We start from the raw sequence: 10194 nt of genomic DNA, 5'->3' as shown, positions 1-10194 counted from the left end.
TACAACAAGAACACCAACGAAACAACAAGACGCAACACAAACAAGCAACAAACAAGCAACAAACAACCACACAACAAACATGTCATTTATTCCGTCTCCCGTCAACAGGCAAACCACTCAGATCACAGCTCACAACTGCAAGACCACGACCAGCGAGACACGATGGATCCCATCACCATTGGCATTCTTTACTCTGGGTACAAGCTGATCAAAAAATGTCGTCAAATTGATCAACTGGGAAAGCTGGCGGAGGAGGCCAAGACACTACGCGATTCGATCAAGAACGCTCCAAGGACCCGCGCCAAGCTGGATACCCTCATCCACAATGCGGAGTTACGAAAGCAAAAACAGGTAAGACTGGCGTGTTTCTTGTACTCCTTCGTGCTTGCTGGGTTGTTTGCGGTTCATTGCTCCCCGCTACTCGTCCAGCTATCGAGCCGTCTATGTACATGTTCACCCTGTTGTTGCGACTTAATCTCATGACGTTTTGTGGGTTTGTGTTCGGTCCTCAGCAAAACGGCCTTGTGCTCCAAGTTACACTTTCTGTCTGCGGAGCGGACCTGCTCGAGGACTTTGCGGACGCCTTTGAGATTTTGCTCGACGAGCTTGACGAGGCTGACGGCGACTGCGGCGCCATGGATGGCTACGACGAGGAACAGGATGAAAAGGAGAAGGACGAGGAACAGAAGGAGCGCAAGGAGCTGCGGAAGCGACTGAAGGAGCTGGAAGAGCGCTACAGGAAGATTGCTGGAAGGCAGCGCAAGCAGAGCCAGAAGAAGCAGAAGAAACTGAAGCAGTGAGCGCAGGGTGCCAGCAGCAGATGCGTGTTGCAGGCGATGGTGTTTGACGGCTTGCCTGCCAAGCTATGCTCAGCATGCTGCTTCAGTGCTTCCTTCTTCAATTTTGTTGTGAGGATGCCGTTCTGATGTGACATCATGAGTTGGTTTTTTTCTTCTTGCTTCTCAAAGTCCTTCTTGTCAATGTTGTTTGCTTTGTGACTTGCTTTGGAACCTTGGGAGAGGAAGGACGAGGCGATGAGGAAGAGTGTCCGCCCTGCTTGTGAGCCAATACAACAAAGCCTTCAAAACACAAGCAGTAAACATTCGCCTTCTCGTGCTTGCGCTGTGGTTTTAGGGTTTTGAACAGCACAGCGGGCCCTCAAACTAGCAAACTGCAGGAGCACTTTATAAACTGGCTGAGTGTGCTGTGAATGAACTTTTACATGTTGAGATCCCCTTGGAGAAGCAGACGAGGACGAGCGTGGCAGACAAGATAGGATACTCAGATAGGATCTCAAGATCGATAGGAGTAGGGATACGGGAGGGGACAAGAAGAGAACAACAAGGAAAGGCACGCCAAAGGACATCCAGCCCTTTTTTTTGTTTCGATCATCACTGGCGAAGGTTACGAATGCTGCCCACAAATCTTCCAAACTTTAACACACACAGACACACACACACACACATACATACTCACACACACACACTCACACAAACACACACAAACGCACACACGCACACACACACACACAAACGCACACACACACACACACGCACACACACACACACAGACACACACACAAACACAAGCAACCCCCCCCCCCCGCCTCACACACACGCCAAACCATGTCATGCTCACACCTAGCGCACCTCGTCTGGTTGAGTTTGTCGGTGCTGGCTTTGCTCGGACACCACCAGTATGCTCACGACCTTGTGCGCGTGCGTGGCTGCAACGCGGAGGCGGTGTTGAAGGAAGACAACACAGGCGCGTTCCACATCAACACGAGCGACCCAGCGACCCAGCCGGTACTGGTGAACGGAATGAACGTGGACGACTTGTTTGAGACGGTGGCTGCGCAGGAGAGCATGCTGCACGCGTACCAGGCAAAGGTGCAGGCGCAGCGCAGCACGATCAGCGCGCAACAGAGCATGCTGAGTGCACAGCAAGGAAGGATTGACGCCCTTCGCGCCGAAGTGTGCAAGCCTAGCGCGAGCACGTTCGGTGACCTGAGCACCTCGCCATATAGCGCATGGGCTGGCGGCGCGCTGGCCAAAAATGGGCTGATCTACGCCGCCCCGTACAACTCGCCCGCTGTCCTCATCATCGATACGAACACAAACACAATCGACGTGACAACCATCCCCAATCTTGGGTCGGCCAGGGGCAAGTGGGCCGGCGGCGTGCTGGCGCACAACGGCCTCATTTACATGTTTCCAGCAAACATGGCGACGGCGCTCATCATCGATCCGGAGACCAACACGACAGACACCACAAGCATCAGCTCGCTTGGCTTCGGCCAGTACAAGTGGTTTAGTGGCGTGGTGGCTGACAACGACCTCATCTTCGGCGTTCCCTTGCACGCAACCTGTGTGCTCATCATCGATCCGGAGACCAACACGGCGGACATCACCACGCTGGCGGGGCTGTCCGAGCAGGGGGAGAAGTGGCATGACGGCGTTCAGGCACCCAGCGGCCTCATCTACTGCCTGCCAAGAGCGGCGGATTCCGTGCTGATCATCGATCCATACACGCTGACCATGGGCCTCCGTCCGCTGGCGGGCGTCGGCTCTGGCCTGAAATGGCTTGGCGGCTTGCTTGCAAGCAACGGGCTCATCTACGCCCTGCCGGATCGTGCTGCGACCACGCTCGTCATTGACCCAGCCACCAACGCCACCGATTTGCTGAGCATCTCCGAGGAGACCTCCTCGGACAAGTGGGCTGGAGGGGTGCTGGCTCCCAACGGCAACATCGTTGGCATCCCATTCACCTCACCCTCCGTGTACTTTTTCAATCCAACCACCAACGCCACAGACACCACAAGCATTCAGGCTCTTGCCGGGTCTGGCAAGTGGCACGATGGCGCGCTTGCGAACAACGGCCTGATTTACGCCATTCCCCGTTCAGCTGATGCGGTGCTCGTCATCGACCCAAGCTGTTGAGGGGTCGTGACGTGTGTATGTGTATCTGTGTGTGTATCTGTGTGTGTGTGTGTGTGTGTGTGTGTGTGTGTGTGTGTGTGTGTGTGTGTGTGTGTGTGTGTGTGTGTTTGTGTTTGGCGTGCATACCACATACGAGCACACAGTCTCTGTCCATCGATCTGTCTATTACACACACACAGACACACACACACCCCCTCCTCTCTCTCTCTCTCTCTCTCTCTCTCTCTCTCTCGGCCGTTTCTTGCGTACATACTCCGGTCAGCATATATGGGTGCAATGCAAGACGCTCAATGATGGGGTATGTTGAACCGGGTGAGGAATGGGGAGCGTGTATGCGACTCACAGCAGCAGCTAACGGCTGGCAAGGTAAAACGTAAATAAAGAAAAGAGCGCAGCGAAACGCAAGTGCCTTCTGACACTGTCATCACACAACACAAGACAACACACCCGCAAAGGACTGTACACACATACACACAATCACACACACACACAATGCACACACATACACACACACACATACACACAATGCACACACATACACACAATGCACACACATACACACACAATGCACGCACATACACACACACACACAATGCACACACACATACACACACAATGCACGCACATTCACAAGCACACATACACACAAGCACACACATACAAACACAATGCATACACACACAAATGCATGCACACACAAAATGCACACACGCACACACACACAAAATGCACACGCACACGCACACACACACACAAAATGCACACACGCACACACACACGTGTCTGGCTCCTCAACAGCCCACATCGATGATGAGGGCATTTCTAGAGTCGAAAGGAATGCCGTAGATGAGGCCAGTGTCGGAAAGCACACCGTCCCACCACTTGTCAGTGCCAACAGAGGCAGAAAGCGATGTGGCTTCTGCAGTAGCCTTAGTGGGATCGATGACGAGCACGGACTCGTGGTTGTCGGGAATGCCGTAGATGAGGCCATTGCGTGCCAGCACACCGCCACGCCACTTAAAATTGGGGGTTGGCAGCCCGGCGATGGAGGTCGTGTCTGTGGCATTGAGCCTTGGGTCGATGATGAGCACGGACGTCTCGCTCAAGGGAATGCCATAGATGAGGCCGTTGCCTGCAAGCACGGCACCGATCCACTTGTTCTGGCCCATTAGGCCAGCCATGGATGAGGTGTCGGTCGTGTGTGACGACGGATCGATGATGAGCACCGCCTCAGCATCGCGTGGCACGCAGTAGATGAGGCCATTGCCGGCCTGCGCGCCGCCAGACCACTTGTTGCCGATTGCAGCCAGGCTTCCCATCGTGGTCGCGTCGGTGCTGTTCGTGGCAGGATCGATGACCAGGACAGAAGTTGCGCCCCAGGGAATGCCGTAGATGAGACCGTTGTCGGCAGCCACGCCACTCAGCCACTTCGCTCCACCAGACGACAGGGTGCCAAGGCTGCTTCCGTCAGCCGTGTTCGTTGCCGGGTCAATGACAAGCACGGCGTCAGCATTGACCGGAAACCCGTAGATGCGCCCGTTGCTGCCGAGCACGCCCCCGCTCCATTTGGCGCCGCCGTCTCCCAGACCAGTGATGGAGGTGGTATCATCGGTGTTGGTCAGTGGGTCGATGATGAGGACAGTTGTGGAGCCCAGCGGGATGCCGTAGATGAGGCCATTCCCCGCAAGCACGCCTCCGCGCCAGTCGTTGCTTCCACTCCCAACGTTGGCGATGGTGGTGGTGTCCGTGGAAGGGGAGACGGGAAAGCGATAGCAAAACACCACCGCCTGGGCCTCAAGCTCACGCTCAAGTGCCCGATTTCTGACCCGCTGCGCTTCGATTTCGCTTGCCTGAGCGTGTAGCTGGCTGGCTTGCATGTCGTTCACCCGCTGTTGGGCCTGCACCATGTCGAACATCTTGCCCACATCAGCCCCGTTCACGAAGACGGGCTCGTTCCTCGGGTCACTCGTGTTAATGTGCAGTGCACCAAGCGCGTCATGCTCCAGCACCACCTCTCCAAAGCACACGCTGCCGCTACCGCTGCCGTCCCAATGGCACGGCATCACTACAGCCACCACCACCAACACCACCCCAAGAACAACAACAGCAGCTGCTTCAGCTAGAGTTGCAACAAGTCGCGCCGCCATCTTTGCTGTCGTTGTTGTGAAAAGTGGGCGTTCTATTCAGCACTTTTCCGCAACCAGCGCCGTTCATCATCCCAATCACCACGCTCAACACACACACACGCACACACACACACACACACGCACTCACACACACACACACACACACACACACACACACACACACACACACACACACACACACACACACTATGGCAGGTGTCGCAGTTGGTGTCGCTGGTGTTAGTGTGTTTTACCTGGGGCTGCTGTGCCTTGTCAGCGGAGACGCCATCATGCAAGAGGACGGTGCGGGAAACCTGCACATCAACACGAGCGATCCCATGGGCCAGAGCGTGTTTGTCAACGGCGTGGACGTGACGCGGAGGTACCACCAGCTCCAGGAGCGACAGCGCGTGCTGGAGCGGCGCCTGTGCCGCTTGCAGACGCCGCCCATCGCCTGGACGCAGCCAGGAAACGGCATCTTAAATCTCAACGCGAAGTGGCAGGGCGGCGTGCGCGTGGTGCTGCCATCGGACGGCGAGGCCACAGAGCTGGTGATTGGCGTTCCATTCCACGCGCCCTCGTTCCTGATCATCAACGCAGGCACTGGCGTGGCGGAGACCGTGCCCATCTCCGGGCTCGCAAGCAGCGGTGGCATGTGGCTGGATGGCGTCCTCGCACCCAACGGCCTCGTCTTTAGCTTCCCCTTCAACGCGGACGCCGTCCTGATCATCAACCCACACACAAACGACACAGACATGACCAGCGTGACGTTCGAGAGTATACCGGGCGATGACGCTGCTCGCTGGGGCGGCGGCGTTGTCACGGGCGACGGGCTCATCTACGCCCCGCCGTACTCCGCCTCGTCCGTGCTGATCATCGACCCGCGCACCAACGCCACGGACGCCACGACCATCGCGGGCCTGGGCACGGAGGATGCCAAGTGGCGCGGCGCACACCTCGCCAGCAACGACAAGATCTACTGCGTGCCCCGCGATGCCGCCGGTGTCCTCATCATCAACCCGGCGACCAATACCACGGACACGACCGCGATTGGCGTCCCCAGCGGCAACGCAAAGTGGGTTGGCAGCGTGCTTGCAGGCAACGGCAAGATCTACGGCATCCCACAATCCGCCCGCTCTGTCCTCATCGTGGACCCCGCCACCAACACCACCGACACGACGACCATGCAAGGCCTGCCTGCAGGCACGAGCAAGTGGTCCGGGGCCGCCGCCGCCGCCGCCGCAGACGGCCGCATCTTCGCCATGCCGTACAGTGCCACGTCCGTGCTCATCATCGACCCCGACACAGACACGTACGACACCACCACCATCGTCCAGCTGTCCTCGGACACGTTCAAGTGGACCATTGGCGTACCGACAAGCAACGGCTTCATCTACGGCATTCCCAGCCACTCCACATCCATCCTCGTGATCCAGCCCAGATGCTCGTAGCCAATAGCGGAAGGGGAGGGTGTGCGTGTGCGTGTGTGGTGAAGGGGTGTGTGTGTGTGTGTGTGTGTGTGTGTGTGTGTGTGTGTGTGTGTGCGTGCGTATGTGTGTGTGCGTATGTTCTGAGTTGGTTGTAATGTGACATGATGTGACTTTGTTTTGTTGCGTGTTCTATGAAGGACGCGAACGGCACCAAATCCACAGAAATGACACAAGACAGAAATGCCAGGGAAGATGTTCAAATCAATTCAAAGCAAGTTATGAACGACCATGACTCTCGCACACACACACACACACACATGCAACCAAGCAAGAAAGACAGAAAGAACGAAAGAAAGAAAGAAAGAAAGAGATGCAAACCGCATTCAATCCATGCCCACACGTGCTTCCTCCTCACTTCCTCCTTCTTCGTCATGTCTTCAGATGGCCGACTCTTCGTACGCTTTCAGCACTCCTGCAGCTGCAGTATTGGCGGCTGTAACCTCACCAAGGTTGTGCATGAAAGTGCCCTGCAGCTGAAGCATTCTGTGCATGAGGTTCCTGGGGGACCACTCTCTGAGTAATTCAACAACAGTCACGTCAAACTTGGCGCCTTCTTTTCCATACAAGCGCTTGAGGATATTGGCTGCTGCCTGCGCTGTTGGTTCCGGTGTTGTGTCAGGCAAATCGTTCTCAGGACTCTTGAAGGCAATTCGTGTGCTGCCATCTCGGGCGTCGAAGATGGGGTAGATGGTGATGTCATCGCGCTTCTCCATTTCATAAGCAATGATGAGCTGCAGCAGAAACATGTTGACATCTCCGTCATTGCTGTTTGCTCTGGCTTCCGCGTCGTCGTTGTCATTTAGCATGCGTCCGACCGAGCCAAAAGGCGGTTCGTTGTGACAGGATATCACGACGACAAGGACGCGAGTATTGTTCAGCTGGTCTGCCCGTTGAAGGTCGCCGTCACTGGGCTCATCAGAGTCTGTGGAAGGTGTGGCGCATGCGGGGTACGCCTCATGATCCACATTATGTTGGACAACCTCCACACTGTTAGCCTGGCCCAAGAAGCGCGGGCTCTTGTTCTTGATCTCCTTGGCAATGTAGGTTGCGAGCTCCCCGTCCTCGCTGCGGTAAAGCATGCAGATGGTTTCGTTTTGTTCGTTCTGTACAAAGTACTTCTGTACCCTGGCAGACACGTCCTTCAGTCCCATGAGGGAGAAGCAAAGAAACCAGAGGCCGAAGAAGATGTACGCGAGGGTGAGAGTGATCTTCGGTGTCACGTACTGAGCAGGCTGCTTCACAAAGAAGATGCTCTCTTGCGAGGAGAAGACACCCGCATACGTCGACACGCCAACGAAGGTGGCAACAACGACGAGTACGTTGACGACGATAGCCAGAGCGCCACCGCGGAACTGCACCATGCGCACAACGCTGGCACCTCCCGCAGCAAACTCCAGAATCCACCACATGTAGGCAAACAGGAGTTCGCAGGACATGATGAAGCAGCCAATGTAGCGGAGAAAGAGGCGCTTCGACAGATAGGCCACGTCGGGGCGGGATGTGCCCCCTTCACGCAGGGGAAGACAGGGAAGTGTCGCATACGCAAAGGCCACAAAGAAGGCCCAGAGGAAGAACTGGGCCAGAAGCGTAGCGCCGCCAACTGCTGTCACCGTTGCCATCACCGCTTGTACCTGTTTCTCAGAGCCGTATTTGTAGCGAGTGTCGACGTGCAATTGGATGCTGTGCAAGACATTGACAAAGGCAAGCAGGAGGAAGGGCGATGCCACGGCTTGGGCGTAGCGGGCTGCAACTTCGCCATCATGTGTGTACACGTAGAGCACGAGGGAGAAGCAAGCTGCCCCTGCGCCAACGAAGTAGCAGAACCACTGTGACCTGCTTGCTCGACGAGGGTCTGGCCGTTCGTAGCCGACCCACAGCAGCGTTCGCACAAACCAAAGCAGCCCAGAAACCAGCCACCGCAGTTTGCTTCGAGCGCGGTTGGTTTCTGTGGAGTCACCAGACGGCGACGCGCCGTCAGTGGCAAGGCTTCTGGAGTCGTCTTGTTTGGTTGGTAGCTGCACGTTGACATTGTCTCCCCCAAAGCTGTTGGCAGGGCTTGAGACGCCCTCTTGTTCTTCCTTCCTGTGCTCCAGCCGCTTAATAGCGTTGTGTAACCGATTTCTCCACGGTGTTAGCACGGAGGACAGCAGAAGAGCAACGCCAATTACGGGGACACTGAGAACGCACGTGAACACGTGTGAATCCGTGTGAATGAGGCGGATGTTGTGCAGGGGCGTAAACGGATCGGGGATGCGTGCTGGCGGTGTCCCGTTGCTCACGCCTGCGGGCAGGCTCTTGGGACAGGCAAACTGTGTTTCATATAGATACCCGGTCACAAGGCCTGCAACCGCAAGGGCGCTGCAAGCGAACAACCCCTGCTGCACGTATCTGACGCCTTGGCGGCTTCCGCGTGCACGATCCAGCCGACGGTCGATCCTGGATGTTGTACCGAGATGTCGGTAGTGTAAGTAGTGTAATGTGAAAGTAGACAAGACGAGAGGTGAATGAATCAAACAAACATCAAGTGAACAAACAACAAGTGAGACAGGTGAACAACAAGTGAGACAGGTGAACAACAAGTACACGTGGCAGCCATCTTGCATGCGTGCAAGTTGATGTAAGATTGCATGCATGCAAGTGGTTGGGTATGTTGTGTGAAAGCTGAGTCAGCATTTCACACAACACTCTCCCCCTGCGTAAATTGCTGCTTGTAGTTCGCAAGCAGCAGTCGTGCATCCTTGCCCAGGAGGTTGTCTGGATGCTCGTACGTATTCTCGGTGCTGGGGTACCCCTTCCATTTGCAAAGGTATTGAGTGCCGCGCCGTGTAGTTCGATGCCCCTGAATGCTCTCGAGCTCGTAGACGTCACTGCCATGCAAAGGCGGTGGACGAGACACATCGCGTGGCAGGCGTGTGGGTTTCTTCAGGTGTTTGATGTTGACGGTCGGGTGGATGTGGACGCCAGGCGGTAGTTGCAGAGTAACGTGTGCCGGACCCAGCACACGCTTGATCTTCACAGGACCCAGGAAACGCGGACGAAGCTTCCGCTTTTTGTTTCGGTGCTGGTCGTCGAGGAGGAGCTCAGATGAGACATACACGTCTTCCCCTTCAGCAAAAGGCGTAGCTGTTGCTGTCTGGGATGACGTCGTCACTGCATTCTGGTACTGGAGCATGTCACGGCATCTCTGCACCGTCGCGTTGATGCTGTCGATGAGATCCTCCGCTACAGGAGACAAGAAGTCGACGTCAACTGGAAACAGCGACGGCGTGAATCCTTGTGTGGCCTGAAAGGGCGGCACCTTTGTCACGGCGTGTGGACTGCTATTGATGCAGAATTCAACCAGTGGGAGTAGGTCTGGCCATGGACGCAGGTTGTCAGCCACAAGGCAACGAAGTAGTGTGGTAACGGACTGAACACTCCTTTCCGACTGGCCGTCCGTTTGCGGATGTGAGGCTGTGGAGAAGGAGAGTTTGATGCCGAGAGCTTTGGCGACCTCCTTGTAGACCTTGCTGACAAAGCGTGGGTCTCTGTCCGAGATCATTCTGCATGGTGTTCCGTGGTGACGCACCACAGTGTCAACAAGCAGCCGTGCCGCCCCAGCAGCATCGAGCGTCTTCGAACAGGGCGCGAGGTGGACAG

General features: G+C 56.0%; 5 protein-coding genes across 5 annotated transcripts; 3 read left to right on the top strand and 2 right to left on the bottom strand.

Moving 5' to 3' along the window:
* Positions 1-162: 162 nt before the first annotated feature.
* Positions 163-800, top strand: PTSG_11224 (uncharacterized protein; the record flags this gene model as incomplete). Its single annotated transcript, XM_004987665.1, has 2 exons — positions 163-351; positions 513-800. The coding sequence occupies 2 exons, from the start codon at positions 163-165 to the stop codon at positions 798-800; spliced, it is 477 nt and encodes a 158-aa protein (XP_004987722.1).
* An 825-nt stretch (positions 801-1625) lies between these two features.
* PTSG_11223 (uncharacterized protein) lies at positions 1626-2939 on the top strand (the record flags this gene model as incomplete). Its single annotated transcript, XM_004987664.1, has 1 exon — positions 1626-2939. One exon carries the CDS (start codon positions 1626-1628, stop codon positions 2937-2939), a length of 1314 nt encoding a protein of 437 aa, XP_004987721.1.
* Positions 2940-3694: 755 nt separating this feature from the next.
* Positions 3695-5018, bottom strand: PTSG_11222 (uncharacterized protein). Its single transcript, XM_004987663.1, has one exon. It carries the CDS (start codon positions 5000-5002, stop codon positions 3731-3733), a length of 1272 nt encoding a protein of 423 aa, XP_004987720.1. The 5' UTR covers positions 5003-5018; the 3' UTR covers positions 3695-3730.
* Positions 5019-5274: 256 nt separating this feature from the next.
* PTSG_11221 (uncharacterized protein) lies at positions 5275-6545 on the top strand (the record flags this gene model as incomplete). The annotated part of the gene is made up of 1 exon (XM_004987662.1): positions 5275-6545. The coding sequence occupies one exon, from the start codon at positions 5275-5277 to the stop codon at positions 6514-6516; it is 1242 nt and encodes a 413-aa protein (XP_004987719.1). The 3' UTR covers positions 6517-6545.
* Positions 6546-6932: 387 nt separating this feature from the next.
* PTSG_13156 (uncharacterized protein) lies at positions 6933-10096 on the bottom strand (the record flags this gene model as incomplete). The annotated part of the gene is made up of 2 exons (XM_004987661.1): positions 6933-8991; positions 9234-10096. 2 exons carry the CDS (start codon positions 10094-10096, stop codon positions 6933-6935), a joined length of 2922 nt encoding a protein of 973 aa, XP_004987718.1.
* Between the last annotated feature and the right edge of the window lie 98 nt (positions 10097-10194).

The sequence above is a fragment of the Salpingoeca rosetta genome (genome assembly GCF_000188695.1).
Source record: "Salpingoeca rosetta unplaced genomic scaffold supercont1.42, whole genome shotgun sequence".
Taxonomy (NCBI): Eukaryota; class Choanoflagellata; order Craspedida; family Salpingoecidae; genus Salpingoeca; species Salpingoeca rosetta.
Note: the sequence above shows the minus strand (reverse complement) of the source record. Positions and strands in the feature narration are given on the sequence as shown.

What these genes read in the sequence shown, in the direction of transcription:
- PTSG_11222 (XM_004987663.1), bottom strand. Translation starts at nt 5,002, where the DNA reads ATGCCGTGCCATTGGGACGGCAGCGGTAGCGGCAGCGTGTGCTTTGGA.